The 23,392-nt window shown below is 36.7% G+C and overlaps 2 protein-coding genes across 5 annotated transcripts; both read left to right on the top strand.

The window, feature by feature from the left end:
• Positions 1-1,153: 1,153 nt before the first annotated feature.
• Positions 1,154-22,302, top strand: LOC128663189 (uncharacterized). Of its 4 annotated transcripts, none has more exons than XM_053717397.1 (4): positions 1,154-1,250; positions 17,080-17,280; positions 17,370-17,480; positions 17,571-22,302. In XM_053717397.1, exon 4 carries the CDS (start codon positions 18,233-18,235, stop codon positions 21,302-21,304), a length of 3,072 nt encoding a protein of 1,023 aa, XP_053573372.1. In that variant the 5' UTR covers positions 1,154-1,250; positions 17,080-17,280; positions 17,370-17,480; positions 17,571-18,232; the 3' UTR covers positions 21,305-22,302. The 4 variants fall into 4 exon arrangements, with proteins under 4 accessions (XP_053573372.1, XP_053573371.1, XP_053573373.1 ...); XM_053717396.1 differs by lacking the exon at positions 1,154-1,250 and adding an exon at positions 15,476-15,555; XM_053717398.1 differs by lacking the exon at positions 1,154-1,250 and adding an exon at positions 15,513-15,555 and having other exon boundaries at positions 17,159-17,280.
• Positions 13,349-14,656, top strand: LOC128664491 (uncharacterized protein F54H12.2-like). Its single transcript, XM_053719314.1, has one exon. The coding sequence runs from the start codon at positions 13,349-13,351 to the stop codon at positions 14,654-14,656; it is 1,308 nt and encodes a 435-aa protein (XP_053575289.1).
• Positions 22,303-23,392: the final 1,090 nt, after the last annotated feature.

Genomic DNA, 23,392 nt, shown 5'->3' with positions numbered 1-23,392 from the left:
TCTTGTGTGCTGTTTCTCCCCCTCTCTTTTGTGCTGTCTCTCCCCCCTCTCTTTTGTGCTGTCTCTCCACCCTCTCTTTTGTGCTGTTTCTCTCCCCTTCTCTTTTGTGCTATCTCTCCCCCCCTCTCTTTTGTGCTGTCTCTCTCCCCCATCTCTTTTGTGCTGTCTCTCCCCTCTCTTTTGTGCTGTCTCTCTCCCCGTCTCTTTTGTGCTGTCTCTCTCCCCCATCTCTTTTGTGCTGTCTCTCCCCCTCTCTTTTGTGCTGTCTCTCTCCCCCTCTCTTTTGTGCTGCCTCTCTCCCCCTCTCTTTTGTGCTGCCTCTTTCCCCCATTTCTTTTGTGCTGTCTCTCTCCCCCATCTCTTTTGTGCTGTCTCTCCCTCCTCTCTTGTGTGCTATTTCTCTCCCCGTCTCTTTTGTGCTGTCTCTCCCCCCCTCTCTTTTGTGCTGTTTCTCTCCCCTTCTCTTTTGTGCTGTCTCCCCCCTCTCTTTTGTGCTGTCTCTCTCCCCCTCTCTTTTGTGCTGCCTCTCTCCCCCATCTCCTTTGTGCTGTCTCTCTCCCCCATCTCTTTTGTGCTGTCTCTCCCCCCTCTCTTGTGTGCTGTTTCTCTCCCCCCCTCTCTTTTGTGCTGTTTCTCTCCCCTTCTCTTTTGTGCTGTCTCCCCCCCTCTCTTTTGTGGTCTCTCTCCCCCTCTCTTTTGTGCTGTCTCTCTCCCCCACAGGCCCGGACTGGCCATAGGGCATACCGGGCATTTGCCCAGTGGGCTGCCGTTAACCTTGGCCCCGCCCACCATTACCACACAGCTGCCAATCAATTATATTCCCCAAATCGGCCGCACACTGACTCACTGCTGTGAGAGCACTCTCACTTCCAAAATTTAAATGCTAGGGTGCAAGCAGGTACGTATATAAATGAAAGAAAGCACTCCCTGGTCTTTTAAGTGAATATTTAATAGATCAAGCGTGACGTCAAGCGTGACGTCAAGCGTGACGTCAAGCGTGACGTTTCGGGGGGACACTCCCCTTCCTTGTATAATTATATATAGGTATAGATATATACAGATATATTTTCCTCTGCAATCTACTTCTGCCGATATGCCTCCAGAGACAACTCGAAGACATTCTTACTTGCCCTCCTGTATCTTCTTTTTCACTTTAGGTTTCAAACTATGGACCACACAAGGATATTTGTTCCCCTGCACAACCACACTGCTCCCAACTGGTTGACCAGCACCCATTGGCATGACCTAAGGTAAGGACCCCCAAAGTAAAAATTGAAACCACCGGTGGTAAAAATTTAAAATTATATACACATTAAATGGCAGCGAATGAATGGCAGCTATATAGTGGAATTTTCACTCAACTTTAGTGATATGCTTATTGCTCACATATAGTTGTTGTTTTATCAGGTGTAGTATCCACAGTATGGTATTTTCCAAAAGAATTATATCTTTAAAAGTCACTTTTGTATAAAGCATTTTTTGGACAATGTTCCCCTCTATTTCAGGAATATGTGGAACCTTCAATTCCCCCAGTTCAAAAACAACTGTTACGGTGCGTTACCTTGTCCGGGTTGGCGTCCTTTAGGGGCCATTAAGGTTTCTTACCACAATTTCCCTTTACACATTTAGTGTGACTGTAGTTGCTTCCGTGTGTGCCGTCACGTGTTTCCCTTCTACCAATCAGAATGCTGTGCTCTCGATCGGGCAAAATCCCTGCGTGTTTCCTCCCAAGTATGTGACAGAGCTCTCTGTTCTTAGACTGTAGGAGTATCCAGGTGCGTCTACGCATTTCAGGAACATAGAAAGACCAGGTCATCTTGATAAAGGCCCTTGATTGGCTGAAATGCATAGACACACCTGGATACTCTCTAAGAACAGGGCGCTCTCTCACATACTTGGGAGGAAACACGCAGGGATTTTGCCCGATCAACCGCACAGCATTTTCACAGTTGTTTTTGAACCGGTGGAATTGAAGGTTCCACATATTCCTGAAATAGAGGGGAGCATTGTCCAAAAAATGCTTTATACAAAAGTGACTTTTAAAGATATAATTCTTTTGGAAAATACCATTCTGTGGATACTACACCTGATAAAACAACAACTATATATGAGCAATAAGCATATAACTAAAGTTGAGCGAAAATTCCACTATATAGCATCCTTTCATTCGCTGCCATTTATATGAGAGAAAAGCTTTTATTCTGGACATTTTAATGTGTATATCATTTTTACCACCGGTGGTTTCAATTTTTACTTTGTATGATTGGAATAGTATGTCTGTATGATTGGAATAGTATGTCTGTATGATTGCGATTGACATATGCATTTGGGATATCCCTTTATCAACAGATATAGTATCGCATAGGAATTGCTAATACTGCTTACATTGTCTTCTAAATAAATTATTTTTATTCTTCATACTGGAGGATGTTGTTGCTTTTCTAGCGCACTTTTTAATTGTATACATTTATATTTTTGGAAAGTTGACTAAGGGCCAGGTAGTGTAATCTGCCTATGAAAGATACTTAGGACTAAGAACTCTGTCTATAACAGTGCTACAAGCTCATCCAAACCTGTATTGAATATTACAGTACAAGCTACATAACACTACAAATGGCCAGAACTTCCCTGCCGTCCATAATACATCTCTCTCCCTTTCCCCTTAAAATCACTGTTTCTCTTGTAAGGTGTATCCAGTCCATGGATCATCCATTACTTGTGGGATATTCTCCTTCCCAACAGGAAGCTGCAAGAGGATCACCCACAGCAGAGCTGTCTATATAGCTCCTCCCCTAACTGCCACTACCAGTCATTCTCTTGCAGCTCTCGATAATATAGGAAGTAGCTAGAGAGATGTGGTGAATTTATGTAGTTTATCTTCAATCAAAAGTTTATTATTTTCAAATGGTACCGGAGTTGTACTGTTTTAGCCTCAGGCAGAAAGTTGAAGAAGAGTCTGCCTGTGGTTTTTGATGATCTTAGCAGGTTGTAACTAAGATCCATTGCTGTTCTCACACATAACTGAAGAGATGAGGTAACTTCAGCTGGGGGAATGGCGTGCAGGGTCTCCTGCTATGAGGTATGTGCAGTTTAATTTTTTTTAGAGAAATGAATATGCTAGAAAATGCTGTTAATACCGGATTTATTTAAGGTAAGCATGATTACAGTGATTTAATAACGACTAGTACCATGCTTGCTGTAAAAGGTAATATTCTTATTACTTTCTCACATTTCTGAAAATAAGATAACGTTTGCTGGAAGTGTTTAAACGTTTTTTTCTACATATATATTGGTGATAAAACTTTATTGGGGCCCAGTTTTTTCCACATGGCTGGCTAGATTTTGCCTAGGGATAGTTTTTATGGCCCTCTCACTGTGAGTACAGGTTGGGAGGGGCCTAATTTCAGGCCTAAATCGTGCAGTAGTTTTTGCAGCTTGAGACTTCCAGCTTCCCTGAAGGAGTCCCCTGAACACTTAGGACCTCTACAAAGAGTTTTTGTGCCTTCAAAAGTCGTTGTATGGGCAGGTAGGGCCACAGCAGAGCTGTGGCAGTTTGTTGTGACTGTTAAAAAACGTTTATATCGTTTTTTTGATCCGGTTTTGAAACTAAGGGGTTAATCATCCATTTGCAAGTGGGTGCAATGCTCTGTTAGTCTATTATACACACTGTAAAAATTTCGTAAGATTTACTGCTTTTTATCACTGTTTTTCAATTTCTGACAAAATTTGTTTCTCTTAAAGGCACAGTACCGTTTTTATTTTTTGCTTGTTTACATTTATCAAAGTGTTTTCCAAGCTTGCTGGTCTCATTGCTAGTCTGTTTAAACATGTCTGACATAGAGGAAACTCCTTGTTCATTATGTTTAGAAGCCATTGTGGAACCCCCTCTTAGAATGTGTACCAAATGTACTGATTTTACTTTAAGTTATAAAGATCATATTCTGTCTTTAAAAGATTTATCACCAGAGGAAATTGACAAGGGGGAAGTTATGCCGACTAACTTGCCCCACGTGTCAGAACCTTTGACTCCCGCTCAAGGGACTCCCGCTCAAGTGGCGTCAAGTACATCTAGCGCACCCATGGCGTTTACTTTACAAGACATGGCGGCAGTTATGGATCATACCCTTACAGCGGTATTGTCCAAACTACCAGGGTTACAAGGAAAGCGAGACAGCTCTGGGACTAGAAAATATACAGAGCTCTCTGACGCTTTAGTAGCTATGTCTGATATCCCCTCACAATATGCAGAAGCTGAGGCAGGAAAGCTTCTTTCTGTGGGTGATTTTTCTGACTCAGGAAAGATGCTTCAACCTGATTCTGATATGTCTACATTTAAATTTAAGCTTGAACACCTCCGCGTGTTGCTCAGGGAGGTTTTAGCTACTCTGGATGACTGTGACACCATTATAGTGCCAGAGAAATTGTGTAGATTGGATAAATACTATGCAGTGCCTGTTTACACTGATGTCTTTCCAATACCTAAAAGGTTTTCAGAAATTATTACTAAGGAATGGGATAGACCAGGTGTACCATTCTCTCCCTCTCCTATTTTTAAGAAAATGTTTCCAATAGATGCCGCTACATGGGACTTATAGCAAACGGTCCCTAAGGTGGAGGGAGCAGTTTCTACCCTAGCTAAGCGTACAACTATTCCCGTCGAGGACAGTTGTGCTTTCCTAGATCCAATGGATAAAAAGTTAGAGGGTTACCTTAAGAAAATGTTTATTCAACAAGGTTTTATTCTCCAGCCTCTTGCATGCATTGCCCCGGTCACTGCTGCTGCGGCCTTCTGGTTTGAGTCTCTGGAAGAGGCCTTACAGGTAGAAACTCAGAATCAAGCCTGTGTTTAAACCTGTTGCTCCGCCTTGGAGTTTAAATTTAGTTCTTAAGGTTCTTCAAGGGGTTCCGTTTGAACCTTTGCATTCCATAGAGATTAAGCTCTTATCCTGGAAGGTTCTGTTTTTAGTAGCTATCTCCTCGGCTCGAAGAGTTTCGGAGTTATCTGCTTTACAATGTGATTCCCCTTATCTCATTTTTCATGCAGATAAGGTAGTGTTACGTACCAAACCTGGTTTTTTACCTAAGGTGGTATCTAATAAAAATATCAATCAGGAGATTGTTGTACCATCACTGTGTCCTAATCCTTCTTCAAAGATGGAAAGTCTTTTACACAATCTTGACGTGGTTCGTGCTTTAAAGTTTTATTTACAAGCTACTAAAGATTTTCGTCAAGCATCTGCATTGTTTGTTGTCTACTCTGGACAGAGGAGAGGCCAAAAGGCTTCGGCAACCTCTCTTTCTTTTTGGCTAAGGAGTATAATACACTTAGCTTATGAGACTGCTGGCCAGCAGCCTCCTGAAAGGATTACAGCTCATTCTACTAGAGCGGTAGCTTCCACATGGGCTTTTAAAAATTAGGCTTCTGTTGAACAGATTTGTAAGGCGGCGACTTGGTCTTCGCTTCATACTTTTTCAAAGTTCTATAAATTTGATACTTTTGCTTCTTCGGAGGCTATTTTTGGGAGAAAGGTCTTGCAGGCAGTGGTGCCTTCCGTTTAAGCGCCTGCCTTGTCCCTCCCTTCATCCGTGTCCTATAGCTTTGGTATTGGTATCCCACAAGTAATGGATGATCCATGGACTGGATACACCTTACAAGAGAAAACATAATTTATGCTTACCTGATACATTTATTTCTCTTGTGGTGTATCCAGTCCACGGCCTGCCCTGTCATTTTAAGGCAGGTGTTTTTTATTTTTAAACTACAGTCACCACTGCACCCTATAGTTTCTCCTTTCTCTTGCTTGTCTTCAGTCGAATGACTGGTAGGGGCAGTTAGGGGAGGAGCTATATAGACAGCTCTGCTGTGGGTGATCCTCTTGCAGCTTCCTGTTGGGAAGGAGAATATCCCACAAGTAATGTATGATCCGTGGACTGGATACACCACAAGAGAAATAAATTTATCAGGTAAGCATAAATTATGTTTTTTGCATGTGTCCACTGTGTTTTATTCCTTTTTCATTATCTCAGCCTAAACAATATTTAGATTACATTGATCTTGTACACCCCATCACCCTGCACTGGACCTGAACTTTAAAAAAAAAAAAAGACCACTTTCTCTTTTTTCCTAGCAGTGTTATGCCCCCACCTTGCCGATCTCTTGCAGACTTATGTGAAACTCTGTTCTGTTTTAATAGAATTGGTGTATTGGTATGAATGGCATTTAAAGGCATATAAGCCATTAATCATTGCTTTATATTGGTGCCAATCTACATTTTTTTAGAGAAATTGTGTGATAGAAGATAGAAGCAAGTTAGTAGGAAGGTGAAGAAAGTTCATCTGACAGGCACGTTTTTCTACATTCTTTAGAACAAATTACGCAACAGGCATTATTGAAAAGTCAAGATGATACAGAAGAATTATATGAAGGATTTTGATAATTTTTTAGTCCTGAAATTCCTCACTTCTTACCTACACTTTAAAAATGTTATTGTCCCATTATTGTGTATTGATAAACAGGCTATAGCATTAAGAAAAAAATATTGCATATGCTTAGCTATCACATTTATCAATACATTCACTTCCTGACTTATTTCAAATGTTGTTCTTCAGGTATATCAAATGTTCATGTTTGAGGGCACTCAGCAGACCAGATTTTTAGGATTTCACAAATACTCCTCTAAAGGGCACAGCACTCCTTATTACACTGGAGATTCCTCAATAATGTATGCCATCCAAATATAGGTGCTGCAATCAGATTGTGGAAAGTAAGTTCAAATATAAAAGTTTATTAAATTCCAGGTATACATACGCAGAGGGCACTTGTCAATCATGCGTATGCACTTCAAAGTATGGGACCCTACAAGACTCCACCTCTCACTCTCTCTTGTCAATCAGGCTATACACTGATAGCAGCTCGGTGGAGCGTGGCATTCTCCTTGGCAACCTCACCATTCTAGTCCCTCTATGGGTTGAATCAGCACAGCTGTTGGCCCTCCGCTCCACTGTAGCGGAACATACCCAGCGTGGAAGTAAATCATGTGGTCTGTGAACATGCCAACAAGCCGGTCCTTAGGGGATGAAGTCTGTGTGATGCAACCACAATGCAAGGAGCCCCCAGACTCAACAGTATCCAAAATAAAGAGACATTGAAACATCCAATAGTAAAAAAGGTTCAAGTTTAAAACATTCAGCGCACTGCATCCAGTTAAAAAAAAAACATATAGAGACAAGATTTGTTTTTATATCAGATTTATTGGTGATCTCTTATTTATTTGAAATGGTGATACAACTTTGGAAAACCAATTCACTAAATACTTAAACTTTAAAGGGATATTCCAGCCAAAATTGCAAACCACTTGGGTGCATTTCGGTATTTATCAGAAGCAGTTTTGTAAAATACATGCATTAGCAAAAATGCTGCTAATAAAAGCTATAGCTGTTTCAAAAGTGTATTTAAGTATGCACTGTGCACCAGCATTTTAAACACAGCACTTGCTAATAGAGCCTAAGGTGCCTGTACCATCTGTTAATGACTCAATTTAATAATAACTGACATGATACAAGCCCCACTGATGATCTGAGCATCTGCAGTATTTAAAATGTGATTGCAGTGACAATATCTAGCTATTCTTCACGTGCACTTGCAGAGGAAAATGTTAACACTAAAACAGTGATAACTTTTACTAGAAGCATTTTTGCTAATACATGTATATTGCAAATATGTTTCTATTCAAAGATGTAATTCATCTATGTGAATTTACATTTTGACTGGAATGTCTCTTTAACTATAGGCGTTTGGAATTCACTTATGTTTGAAATAGTTCTGAGATTATGTTCTTGGATATTCTCCTTCTATCCATTGTGAGTACTATAATAGTCGATAATCGTTTATATCGTTAACCTATCTCTGGTAACAGTCTCTTGAATGCACAAAGTTTGTTTCAAAGTCTGTATGAATCTTCCGTTGGTGCTGGTGGGAGATGTGGGAGGGAGGCTGGTGGGCAGCCCAGCGCAGGAGGGGGGAGGGAGGGGCAAATCCCTACACTACAAAAAAATTGATTTGGATGGGAGAGGTTCAGAGCTCTGGTTAACTGTTATGCTTGAATAAAAAGTGGGGGGAAATTAATTTGGCTGTTCATATGACTTAGGAGCCCTGAACTGGGCCATTGGGACCTCAGGCGGCAGCCTGCATATGAGATCCCGACCCTCCCCCAGTAACCCAGGTACGGCAGTCATGCATAGACTAGACATGTGCACAGCGAAAAAAATAGTTTCGTTTTCATTAATTAAATAATTAATTCATTTCTGCAAATTTGTTATGTAAAGTTAAATTGTTATTTTGGATCCATTTGTTATTTTGAATCCATTCTTTATTCATATTCATTATTTTATTCTAAAGTTTATAATAGAATAATAAATATGAATAAAGAATGGATCCGAAAAACGATTTAACTTAACATATGGAATATGCCGAAATTAAATTATCTAAATCGCCATCCCCCCCTACATTGCCAACACTAACTAAACTTATTAACCTCTAAACCACCGTCTCCCCACATCGGCAACACTAACTGAACTTATTAACCTCTAAACCACTGTCTCCCCACATTGCCAACACTAACTAAACTTATTAACCTCTAAACCACTGTCTCCCCACATTGCCAACACTAAATAAACCCATAACCTCTAAACCGCTGTCTCCCCACATCGCGAACACTAACTAAACTTATTAACCTCTAAACCGCCATCTCCCCACATCGCCAAAACTAACTAAACTTATTAACCTCTAAACTGCAGTTTCCCCACATCGCCAACACTAACTAAACCTATTAACATCTAAACCGCCGTCTCCCCACATCGCCAACACTAACTGAACCTATTAACCTCTAAACCGCCGTCCCCCCACATCGCCAACACTAACTAAACTTATTAACCTCTAAACCACTGTCTCCTCACATCGCCAACACTAACTAAACTTATTAACCTCTAAACCGCCATCTCCCCACATCGCCAACACTAACTGAACCTATTAAACTCTAAACCGCCATCCCCCACATCGCCAGCACTAGCTAAACCTATTAACCTCTAAACCGCCTTCCCCTCACATCACTAACACTAACTAAACCTATTAACCTCTAAATCGCAGTCCCCCCACATCGCCAAAACTAAATAAAATTATTAACCTCTAAACCGCCCCCCCCCCACATCGCAACTAGCAAAATTAAACTATTAACCCCTAAACCTAACACCCCCTAACTTTAACATAATTTATATACACCTAAAGTAAAGTTACAATTATTAACTATCTACCTTTTTAAAAATAAATACAAACTTACCTATGAAATAAAAATAAAACCTAAGCTAGTTACAATATAACTATTTACTAACTACCTAGTTAAAATAAATTAAAACTTACCTGTGAAATAAAAATAAAACAGTAGTACAAATAGGGATATCTCGTCAAACTTAATGTGACAGGTACCACGCCCCTTTATATGCAAATCACGCCCCTTTATAGGCAAATCCCCGCCCCTTTATAGGCAAATTCACGCCCCTTTATAGGCAGATCCCCGCCCCTTTATATGCAGATCCCCGCCCACTCTCCTCCCAATATTTCCACCCTACCCGCCCACAATTTTCCATATTTTACGCCCCTTTTATGGCTTCTTCTAAGAGCATTTTAACATTTATTTTAATGTTAAAATAATTCCCTTTTATGGTTTCTTTTAAGAGCATTTTAACATTTATTTTAATGTTAAAATAATAAACAATATAATTTTATTTTAAATAGTGTTGTGTTAATGTTTTATGTATCATTTAACTGATATTTTGTAACATTTCAATGCATTTTAATTTAAAACAAAACAAAAAAAAACAAAACAGAACACATTTTAATTCAATGTATTCCTAATAAGGCTATTAAGAAAAAAGATACAAAATATCTTCTCTGCGTAATGTCCGAGGGCATTACGCAGAGAAGATATAAAATAGATATCTTCTCTGCGTAATGGGGCTCGATCATTAGACAGAGAAGATATTTTGTATCTTTCTTAATTAACCAAAAGTTGTTAAGCTATACAGTCTTTTTGAATCTAAAAAGTGTTCAACATGCAGTTTGTCTGATACATGCTGGAGAAAATATGAGCTAATTCACATATCTCTTACACAGACAGAAGTATTCTACCTGCAAAAACTGCTGTCTGTAGATAATGTGTGCTAATCACACAGCTCTTGCACAGAAGCATTCCCCCCACCCCTGCACAACCCCTCCCAACTGAAAAAAACCTCCCACATAGACACACCTCTTTTTAGTATAATTTCTTGTATCAAATTTATACTGATTCTACATGTACTTAATATTAAAAGCAAATACATTTTATTTCTTCTTTTCACATTCTTTGTGAAATGCTATGATCAACACATGTCTAAAATTAGATAGGGTTGTTAAACACTGTCAAATGTTTATTTCAACATTCCTCCATGCTTTAAAATGACCACAGGTCACACAGGTCAGTGCAGGTGACAAAAAGATAATGTTTACATCTTTTTTTTAAGACTAAATAGCCTCTGTTTCAGATTAGACATGCTTTCTTTCCTGGTGAATCGCTATTGATAACACATGTCTAAAATTAGATAGGGTTTGTTAAACACTGTCAAATGTTTATTTCAACATTCATCCTTGTGTCAAAATCATGCTTTCCTGGTGAATGGCTATTGATAACACATGTCTAAAATTAGATAGGGTTTGTTAAACACTGTCAAATGTTTATTTCAACATTCATCCTTGTGTCAAAATGACCACAGGGCACAGTTCAGTGCAGATGACAAAAAGATAATGTTTACATCTTTTTTTTTTAAGACTAAATAGCCTCTGTTTCAGATTAGACATGCTTTCTTTCCTGGTGAATGGCTATTGATAACACATGTCAATATTTACAGCTTTAACAGTTTGCTAAACTACATGAAAAAAAAAAATGTCTGATTTTGGGAGATCACCGGATAAAAACCATGAAGTTGTATTAAGAGATATATATTATAATCCATTAAAAACCGGGTCTTTTGGAGGGGTACATAATCTGTATTGTGTGGCTAATCAATATGATATTAGCAAAGCAACAACTCAAGCGTTTTTAAATTCTCAAGATACTTATTCACTCCATAAGCCTGTTAGACGTGTTTTTGAAAGAAACAAAATATATACAGCGTCTATAGATATTCAATGGCAGGCTGACTTGGTATCAATGATTGAATTTGCTAAATATAATGATGGTATCAAGTATATTCTCACCGTTATAGACTGTTTTTCTAAATATGCGTGGGTTGTCTGTTTGTCTAATAAAACAGGCTCATCCGTTGCAAAGGGATTTCAAGAAATTTTTCAAGGTCGTCGTGTAACTTTAAAGATTCAGACTGATAAGGGTACTGAGTTCTTAAACGTGGCTGTCCAAAAAGTATTTAAAAAATATAAAATTCAACATTTTGTAGCAAACAATGTTGTTAAAGCAGCCATTTGTGAACGCTTTAATCGTACATTAAAAACTAAAATGTGGCGGTATTTTACATACCACAATACCTACAGATATATAGATGTGTTAAATGCTCTTATATTTAGCTACAACAATATATATCACAGGACTATACGTTGTTCACCTGTAAACGTGACACAGGAAAATTCACTGCTCATTTGGAAAAATATTTATGGTGTTTCTTCAAAATCTAAGAACATTAAGCCTGCTTTAAAAGTTGGTGACCATGTCAGGATTTCAAAGTTTAAAGATTTTTTCACCAAAGGCTACGAACAAAATTTTACGGACGAGATATTTGTAATAGATGGTGTGAATACACGTGGTTCTAAACCTCTTTATAAACTGAAAGATTTAGCAGGTGAAATTATTGAAGGTAGTTTCTACACTGAAGAAATTCAAAAAATATCACATGATGACAATCGTGTGTACAGAATTGAAAAGGTTCTAAAACAGAAACATATTAGAAGAAAACTATACTGCTATGTGAAGTGGAGAGGTTACCCAAATAAATTCAACAGTTGGATACCCAAAAGTCAGTTAACTACATTATAGTATAATGGAGCAGTCCTCTTTTTATTTAACTCTACTAAGTAACGCCTCCTATCATATGTTCCCTAACAATGAAATTTCTAGTTTTACAACAAAGCTAGCTAAACCTGTTACATTAAAAGGCGAATAGGAGGTTGGCGTAAGAGAGGTTATGTACCCCCACACTTTTGATCTTCTTGAAGCGGCTGATTCCAAAATAACTATAACAACGCAGAACAAACCAATCACTTATGTGCATTTGAAGCCTGGTTATTATAAAGATATGAATGATATAGTTAGAGCTATTAATGATAAATTATCCACGCTTCAAAATTTAAGTATTGACATGAAGCTAAAGTACGATGAATTATCACGGACGGTTCGAGTAGTAGGTAGTAGTGGCAGTATCATTACGGTTTCAGAAAAGTTAACTCATATCTTAGGACTTAATAATTACGGATTAAGAAATGACGTTAACACACAGGCTGTCAAGAATGAGAATGGAAAGATATATTGTGATATAAAAGCAGGATTCTACACACTTTTTATCTACACCGACATCATAGAACATCAGCGTGTAGGTGACAGCTTTGTACCATTGCTGCTCGCTGTCGATATTACGGGTGGAAATAACGAAATTATTACGCATCGTTATATCGATCCAGACTATGTGCCTGTCAGTAAACATCATTTTGACCGTGTTACAATTGAGATAAAGAACGACCAGGATAAAAACGTGGCATTTAAGTACGGAAAGGTGATCATTAAGCTACACTTTAGGCCACGTAAAAAAGAGTTGTTCTAAAAAAGATAAAATGGTTGCAATGAAAGTTTATGGTGACCCCGACATATACAGCAATTATTACAGAACACAAGCAGGAAATGGCCTACCTGGATTTCATGGTAGTTCATACATGTATGGCCGTGGAATAGGTGGTGTGTTTAGGAACTTATTCAGGATGGCAGTACCTTTGTTTAGGCGTGGGTTTGAAATTGTAAAACCACATATGAAAACAGCAGCACAGGGTATAGCAAAGGATGTGGTGAGCCGTGTGTCCTCAGCTGTTATGAATAAAATGAATAATGGTCCACAAGAGGGAACTGGCATTGTGTATATTCCTAACAAGAGAAAAACAAAAAGAAAGCATGATATTGCTTTTCCACCAATGTTAACACAACACATAATTAAAAACCGTGCACGCAAAAGCAGAAAGAGACAGAGGCCACCAAGGCGTTCACCAGGTGACATCTTCTAATAACCACACAGTTGTCATTAAAAAAAAAAAAAAAAAGCTATGGCGTTTATTCATAATGGATCCTTAGAATGTGCCAAGTCAGAATTGGATATTTTTCAAATACAGCCTACACAAACAAGTATAGAAAAATCACTCTATGTGGAAATACAACCCCTGACAGCAATTATTGAAAATGCACCTTTAGAGTTCTATATAGCTGGAAGTGGAGATCATTATTTTGATCTGAACAACACCCTTTTGTTCATAACATGTAAAATTGTTAAACAAGACAATACACCACCTCCTGAGGGGGCCCGAGTCAGCCTCATCAACTATCCACTGTCCACACTGTTTAATCAAGTGGATGTCACATTAGGAGACAGACTTGTATCACAATCAAATAATCTTTACGCTTACCGTGGGTACATTGAAACAATTCTTAATTATAGTGCTGATACACTATCAACGCAATTCACAGGTGGACTGTTTTATAAAGATACAGCGGGTCACCATGACACACGTGTCTTGGGTGGAGACAATCAAGGTTTTAACAAAAGAGCGCACATGTTAGAAAGGGGTAAAACTATTGAATTACTAGGTCATCTTCACAGTGACCTGTTTTTCCAAGAAAAGTTAATGTTAAACGGAATTGATTTGAAAATAAAACTTACTAGAAATAAAGATGCATTTTGTCTTATGTCTTCAGAAGCAGAACAGTATAAAGTACAAATCTTGAATGCATCACTTTTTGTCAAAAGAGTGCAAATATCACCAGCAGTGCGAATAGGTCATGCGCAAGGCCTGCTAACAGCAAATGCAAAATATGCTCTGGATAGAGTCGGACTGAAAGTGTATTCTATCGCTGCAGGTAGCCGTGTATGTAATCAAGAAAATTTATTTCTGGGACAATTACCAAAGCTTGTGGTTATAGGATTTGTAGACAATGATGCCTTCTCAGGAGCTTATGACAAGAATCCACTATGTTTCAAACACAACCATGTAAATTTTGCTGCACTCTATCTGGATGGTGAGCAAATACCAACAAAGCCATTTCAACCAGATTTTGAAAATGGAAATGCAGTACGTGAATATATTTCTCTAGTGAACATTGCAGGAAAGCAGAATTGTGGCTCTGCAATCCTAATTAACAGAGATGAATATATAAATGGATACACCCTTTTTGCCTTTGATCTCACACCCGATGGAGAAAGTGGATCTCATTACTCTCTTATACGTAGCGGTAATCTGAGAGCTAAAATTCGATTTTCAAGAGCACTTGAGAGAACTGTTAACATGATTGTATACAGTGTTTTTGACAACATTATTGAAATCAATCAAAGACGAGAAGTTTTGTATGATTATTTATAAAAGAAAAAGAAAAAAAATGAATACATTGGAAATAAATAGAATTTTAGCAGCTGATCCATATGCACGTTCTACTTTTGTTGGCGTATTTCCATGTGATTTACTGCCAAAGCAGAAATTAACAAACTATCCTGCATGTTTTATTATTAACACTGACCCCCATACAAATGCTGGAGAACATTGGGTTTCCATTTTTTTTGATGATAAGAGGACTGGCTATTTCTTTGACTCTTACGGTATACCACCAGGAGACCCCATATTTCCTAAATCATTTTTAATTTTCTTAAAAAGGAATGCAAAGCGTATAGTATTTCAGAATAAACAGTTACAATATACGTTTTCTATTGTATGTGGTGAATATTGTATATTTTTTATACATTGTATGGCTAAAGGTATGAGGTTTAATAAAGTGCTGAGCTACTTTTCATCAGATTTAAAAAAAAATGATAAAATAGTGTCTTATTTTTTAAGGGATTGTAAACAATTATGGCGTACAAGAATTATATGTAATGAACATGTCCAGACATGCAGACCTTGCTGTAATCAGACGTAAACACTCACGTGATCAAAGCTGTTACATTAAATATTTTCTTTTTATTGTATTGTTTATAATAATCATTAATAAAAATTGTTAAACATACATTCATTGTTGTTCTTCTTTATTTCTCAATTATAATTAAATAAAATTAACATAATATTCAAGAATAAAGAAAAGTTAAAAAAAAAAAGAAAAAAATCCCCCCTCCCTTTGAGAGTTGTGACAGCCCCATGATGTGACACATCATGGGGGGGGGGGGTGGGGTTAGGTCTATATAAGCAAAGCAACAAAACACTGCTTACATCAACATTTGCCAAGAATGGAGAAGACTGAAATGAACATTTCATCACTAGTCTATGAAACGGTAATTATTTCTTTATTTTTAATCTATAATATATTGTTATATTTTTATTTATATTTATGTTTTTTAAAATTTACAGTTTTATTTTTATGTTCTGATTCTGTTTTAAAATAACTGAATGACTTGGTTTTTGTTATATTTTTTTTTTGTTTAATTATTTGTTATTGTTGTAATACTTAAAGGGACGGTCTACCATAGAATTGTTATTGTTTTTAAAGATAGATAACCCCTTTATTACGCATTCCCCAGTTTTGCATAACCAACACTAGTCTATGAAACGGTAATTATTTCTTTATTTTTAATCTATAATATATTGTTATATTTCTATTTATATTTAGGTTTTTAAAATTTACAGTTTTATTTTTTATGCTCTGTTTCTGTTTTAAAATAACTGAATGACTTGGCTTTTGTTAAATTATTTAGTTTAATTATTTGTTATTGGTATAATACTTAAAGGGACGGTCTACCATAGAATTGTTATTGTTTTTAAAGATAGATAATCGCTTTATTACCCATTCCCCAGTTTTGCATACATTTGTTATTGTTTTTTTAAAGATAGATAATCCCTTTATTACCCATTCCCCCCCCCCCCATTAAAATTAAAAGTTCTATCTGAATAATCAAAGCTTTCTTTTCACTTGCCAATGTGCTTAAAAACTTGAAAACATGTTTTAACTAACATACAGTATATTAGGGGTGCAATAGTGCTATATTTAGTTTAACATGGTGCTATATTTAGTTTAACACTAACACAGCACAGTATTCAATAAATACTGTAGCTGTAAAATAGTGACAAATACTGTAGTAAAATTTTGCCAGACTATAGCACTAAGACACAGACTTTAACTAACATACAGTATATTAGGGGTGCAATAGTGCTATATTTAGTTTAACATGGTGCTATATTTAGTTTAACACTAACACAGCACAGTATTCAATAAATACTGTAGCTGTAAAATAGTGACAAATACTGTAGTAAAATTTGCCAGACTATAGCACTAAGACACAGATCCCACAGTAATGAAGCTAGTGAATTTTCTCCCAATATCACTATGATTGCTGTAAAGTGAGGTATACCTTTAGTTACAGTCTGTATAGAATACTAGCAATTTGTGACACGTCTTTAATATTGTGTATTTGTGTCTATATCCTACTGTTGTTTACATCACAAAATCCTTAAAAGCTATAATTTTTTTATTTTTTTTAAGGATGCAGAAATTCATAGAATATATGATGATTTTAATGTGCCTTTTTCTGAGTGTAAGTAATTAATTTATTTACATTTGTAACTGAAATTGTTCAAGTTTAAATATAAATATATATATATATATATATATATATATATATATATATATATATATATATATATATATATATATATATTTTAATAGGTGTAACATTTGATACAGAATTGCTGGAAATTGTAGATGCTGTTGAACAAATGGGTAAGCCTGTGGAAAAGAAAATGTGTTTAATTAGCTGTTTTCTTTTCAGTGTGAATAGTGATTATAATCTCTATTTTAACAGATTTTACAAAAATCAACAATGCAGATGTTAATGAAATATTTCCTGACCGTACTAATTTGACAAGTCCCTGTGTAAGCAGATTGGAGATGCAGACACCAAAGAGACCTTGTAAAACAGATTTAAAACGACAGCTGAATTTTAACAGAATTGATGGACCTACTGATTGTGGGAGTGATAAAATGCAACAGGCACCAAAAAGTGGTTAGTCTATGAGTAATGTTCGTTAAAACCTATTCCTATTTTTTTTTTTTTTTTTTTTAAATTAAATTATATATTTTTTATTTTAACAGATGTAACATTGAAACCTAAAACAACAGTCGTTACGGCAATAGTTCACAAGCAACCAGTAAATAAGGTTCCCAATGAATGTGTAAAACAAGCACTAAAAGCCTCTACTACTGGTGAGTTCAAATTGTTGGGGTCTCTTGTTATTTTGTATTTACTTAGAATTAAAAGCACAATACTTTACAATTATATCTTTTTTCCACTAGTCTCATCACGCTCCAGAAGTAAACAAACACACCCCATTTCATCTGTGGCTTCTAGAAAATCTATAGCTGTAGAAGACATCATAACCACCATTGATGATGATGAAAAGTCTCCAACAGCAGTACCCACACATTGCAGAGCCAAGGGTTTTTCTAACAATCCAAAAAAATCTTTGAATTCTCTACAATTACCAGGTTTGGGACAGAAAACACAACACACAAACACAACTAAGAAATCATGTGTTAAAAGAAAACCTAGTGGTGAGAATAATGCTCAAAATACAAAAAAAAGAACTATAGTAAAAAATTCTGGTAATATCTTAAAACCTGTTGTTCCACTGCAGGATATCACAAACACAGTAAAAAAGAACACATGTTTCAGCGTAGGGGCTCCACGGATATGTAGTTCAAGGTGTGAGAGCTTAGAAGCAGTTATCATTCAAAAAGACATTACCATTAACAATCTTATAGAGACTATCAACAGTATTCTAAAGACCAGTAATCTATATTTTCAACAGACACCCATGACAAATTGACTAGACATGGTTGGCAGGGGAATTCGATGTAGTAGGGGGTGACGGTGGTCGCTAAGAAGACAGTATAGAAATAGAGCTGTCAGAAAAGCAATAAAGATATTAGGGCATGTTGACCGACTAAAACATAGTATGCTATCCAGGGAGTTGGGTAACCAAGCACTAAATATGAGACAAAACTCAGATAGGTATCATGTATCTCAGGGCACAACTCCTGTATCAGAAACACAATTACCCCACCAATCAGAAACTGTAGATTGCCAATCACCCCCTGAGCCAGAGCTTCAACATAATGCTGGACAGCATCAAAGTGACCCACCTGTCATTTTACAACACATAGATGGGTACCAAAGAAACATTAATCGTTTTGGCGCTGTTATGTATTATGAGCATTTCAGGTTTGTAAACCTAGATAAGTTAAGATCGTTTGAATCAGCAGTTCAGGGCGTGCATGAAGCTATACAAACAGTTCTACATAATTTGCAATCTGAAGTAAGACCTGGTGACCTAGTTCAGTTAAGATTTGAAGGTGATGGATTTGACAGGCCTTTATATTCCTTAAGAAAGGGCATGGATGGTCATTTAAACAATGTTTCTGGTTTGTTGCAAAGCAATGCCGAGTGTATAGGTAGTGGTTGTTTAAGACTTGTGATCATAATTCTTAGAAACAGGGCTGGTGGTATTATGAAACGTAGGAAGATACGTTCAACTACATATAGTTCACTCATAAACACAAAAAGACGTTGGTTATTTAATTTTAACAACTATGACTCTAACTTGTGTTTAGCTGCTAGTCTCAAAGCTCTTTTAGATGAAAAACGTAACATTACTGATTCAGAACTAATAGTACAAGCCAGAGAGATGCACAAAACATTGTGCATACCCGATGAACATCTTGTTAATTTTAGTGACATTCAGGCTTTTGAAAAGCTATTGAATGTCACTATTAAAATACTTTACCATAATCAGGGTTCTTGGCAGTATTTTTATACTGATGGACCCTGTAAGGATAAAGTGCTGTTTGTTTTGCATCACAATGAGCACTATTACGGCATAAAAAACATCAAAGCTTTTATAGGTCATGATTATTTTTGTCAGTATTGCCACTCTATTTTTCACCACAAGAATAATCACTCTTGTAAATATTTTTGCAGAACATGTCACAGACAGAATTGTGTTGAGGTTAAAGATGAAATATGTAGATGCCTTAGTTGTCATTTGGTTTGTCGCTCAGTTGAGTGTTTGGCTTTGCATAATGCTTTAGCACAAGAGGGTGAGGTAGAGTGTCATACCAAAGTGTATTGTGACATGTGTTGTGCATATGTTAGGAAAGATGGTCATGACTGTACACCCCCAACATGTAGCATATGCCATGGTGAAATTGACATTTTTGACACACATCTCTGTTACATGACGCCATACAAACCACCAAAAAAAGAGACAGATTACATTGTTTATGATTTTGAATGTATGCAGGAAACAGGTGTTCATATACCTAATTACGTTTATGCTAAAAAGTTAGATGATACAAAGTCATGGGAGTTTCAGGGTTCTGATTGTTTGAAGGATTTTGTGAACCATTTTGTTACAACGAAATTCCAGTCTGTTACATTTATAGCACATAACGGTGGTAGATATGATTCCTATTTAGTGGTTCAACAGCTAATTAAAGAGAAATTAGCAATTAAGTTGTTGGCGCAAGGTGGTAAACTCTTGTGTGTCACAGTGCCTGACTTAAAAATCCGTTTTATAGATTCTCTAAATTTTCTACCAATGAAACTCAGCAAACTGCCAAAAGCCCTAGGTTTTAAAGAATCTAAAGGCCATTTTCCTCATTTTTTTAACACAGGCGAAAATCAAAACTATATAGGGTCTATGCCCTGTGTAGACCACTATGGTGTTGAGTACATGATGCTCGATGAGAAAGCTGAATTTTTGAAGTGGTATGAAGAGAATAAGCATGAGACATTTGACTTTCAGACTGCTCTTAAAATCTACTGTAAACAAGATGTTGAGGTTTTAAGACTTGCATGTGTGTGTTTTAGAGAAAGCGTAATGGACATGACTTGGACAGAAACAATCAAATTTAACAAAAATGGGGAGTTGATTGAAGACATAAACTGTATTGACCCGTTTCAACTCACCACATTAGCATTAGTGTGTATGGCTATGTACAGATTCAAATTCTTACCTAATCACACTATTGCAATACTCCCTTGTGATAATTATCACAAAACGCAAAAACGCTACTCTACACCAGCCATTCAGTGGTTGATGTATGTTGCACATAAGGAGGGTATTGCAATACAACATGCTTTACGCGGTGGTGAGCGCAGGGTAGGTAAATACTGCTTGGATGGCTATGCTGTAATAAACAATGTTCCTACAGCTTTTGAATTTCAAGGTTGTTTTTACCATGGCTGCCCTGTTTGTTACAATGAAAATGATACAAATGAGGTAACAGACTCCACATACAGTCAGCTGTATAATAAATACATTGTTAAAAAGCTTTTTTTACAGTCGTGCGGATTTGAGGTCAGAGTGCTGTGGGAACACGAGTGGTTGGCTATGTTAGCCAAAGACAAAGAGCTGCAAGCTTTTATTATTAAAAACGAGTTCCCACAGCCCTTGGACCCCAGAGATGCACTTTACGGTGGTCGCACAAATGCGATTAAACTGTACCACAAAACAGCACCTGGTGAAAGTATCCACTACTATGACTTTACAAGTTTGTACCCCTTTGTGAACAAGACAAAAGCTTACCCTGTAGGACACCCAAGAATTATTTATGAGAATTTCAGGAACATGAATTTTTATTTTGGTTTGGCTAAAGTAAAAATGCTTCCACCTAGAGGATTATTTTTTCCGGTCCTACCTTTAAAATTAAATGGTAAGCTCATGTTCCCACTTTGCTTGACCTGTGCCACCAATAACAGCGTGACACAGTGTGATCATAGTGATGAACAACGCGCTCTGACTGGCACATGGTGTACAATTGAAATACAATTTGCTGTGGAAAAAGGATATAAAATTTCTAAAATCTATGAGATTTGGCATTTTGAAAATTATAAAAAAAATCTGTTTGAAAACTACATTAAACTACATCTCAGGGATAAACAGGAAGCTTCTGGCTACCCTGCATGGTGTACTGATGATGAAAAAAAGACACAGTACATCCAAGATTACAAAAAAAAGAGGATGTAGAATTAAGACCAAATCATATCACAGTAAACTCTGCAAAAAGACACATTTCTAAATTGTTTCTAAATTCCCTGTGGGGTAAGTTTGGTCAAAGAACTAATTTACCAAACACATGCATTGTGACAGACCCTGATGAGCTTTTCAGGTATGCTTTTTTACCATACTATGAGGTGTCTTCTTTGGATTTCATAGATGATGAAACAGCAATGCTTAGTTGGAAATATGCAAAAGAGAGGTACACAACCAGTAAAAATGTTAACATATTTATAGCTTGTTTTACTACAGCATATGCCAGACTTGAATTGTACAGAGTACTGGACAGTCTGCAAGAGAGGTGCCTCTATCATGACACAGATTCTGTAATATTTGTGAGCAAGGACGGTGACTGGAATCCACCTCTGGGTGATTATCTAGGGGAGTTAACTAGTGAACTACCGACCGGAGAACACATCACAGAGTTTGTTTCTGCAGGCCCCAAGACGTATGGGTATAAACTGAGCAATGGAAAAACAAATCTTAAAGTAAAGGGGATAACCTTGAACAGTGCTAACACAGATATAATCAATTTTGAAAGCTTAAAAGACTTGGTGTTGGACTACCCTTTAAATTGTAACATAGACAATCAAAAAAGACTTGTGGTAGAGCAACAGTGTATTACCAGAAACAAACGCTACTGGCAGATTGAGACACGTCCATTAAGGAAAACACAAAAGTGTGTTTATACAAAAAGAAAGTTAGCACACGATTTTACGACACTACCATTTGGTTACTAATATAACACTAACAATGGACACGCGTTTGCAACACTCTTTTTCTTGTATTTTAGCAGGTCCTTCAAATTCAGACAAAAGCTATTTTGTAAAACAAATTTTACAACATTCTGACACACTTCTGTCCCACAAACCTGATAATATTGTGTGGTTTTATGCATGCTGGCAAAAATTGTATGATGAATTATTATATACTTTTCCATATATTAAATTTATAGAAGGTCTTCCAAACACATTTGTCGATGATGATTTATTTCCACCTGATAAAATTAATTTAACAATTGTTGATGATTTGATGGAAGCTGCCAGTGACAGTTCTGAAATTGAGAAGGCATTTACAAAATATGTACACCACAGGAATCTGAGTATCATGTATCTTGTACAAAATGTTTTTTGTCAGGGTAAAAAAAACAGAACTATCACTTTAAACACAAAATATATGGTACTTTTCAAAAACCCAAGAGATAAGTTACAAATCACTACTTTAGCACGACAGATGTACCCTGGGAAATCTAATTACTTTTTAGAAGCTTTTGAAGATGCCACACATATCCCTTATGGTTATTTGTTAGTAGATTTAAGAGCCACCACACCTGATGAGTTCAGGTTAAGAACATGTCTCTTCCCACCAGATACACCTGTTGCATATATTTTTAAAAAGTCGCCCTCTAAAAAGTAACGTTTTTTTGGTTTATCCATCATTCAACTTAAAACATTAGGAGTGTGTAAACATGTCTAGCAGGCTATTCCGCAATTGGGAAGCTTTAAAAACGTTAAGTCATGCCTCACCAACACAGAGAAAGACTATTTTACGTGGTGCTTCTACAGACTTAATATCTGCTATATGTGAAATAGCACTGAACATTTTAAAAGGTAGATTGCCCTTGACAGCAAAGCAGAAAGGACGTCTTAAAAAGTGGAGCAAAATTATAAAAAGTCTTAGTAATAGGACAATATCGATTAGCAAAAAGAAGAAGCTGGTAAATCAATCTGGTGGATTTTTAGCACCACTTTTAGGCTTTGCTATACCTCTGCTGACAAGTCTGTTAACTAACCGTTAATGGAGCATACTCAAAAAATGTACCTGGTACCAAAACAGGATGTGGACCGCTTGAAACGTACACAACAGGGTGATACAGATATTCGTCACACAGTTACAACACGATTGGATGATGAAATTGCTGATATCTTAAATAATTCTAATTTACCTGAAGATGTAAAAATTAAAAAGTACAATGCTGCATTGCAAAAATATCTGGTGTTTGCTAAACAAAATTCTAGAGACAATACTACTTTAAGACTTTTAATGCCCCCAGGAGAA

This window comes from Bombina bombina, chromosome 6 (assembly GCF_027579735.1).
Source record: "Bombina bombina isolate aBomBom1 chromosome 6, aBomBom1.pri, whole genome shotgun sequence".
NCBI lineage: Eukaryota > Metazoa > Chordata > Amphibia > Anura > Bombinatoridae > Bombina > Bombina bombina.
The sequence above is the reverse complement of the archived record's forward strand: the minus strand, read 5'-3'. Positions and strand labels throughout refer to the sequence as shown.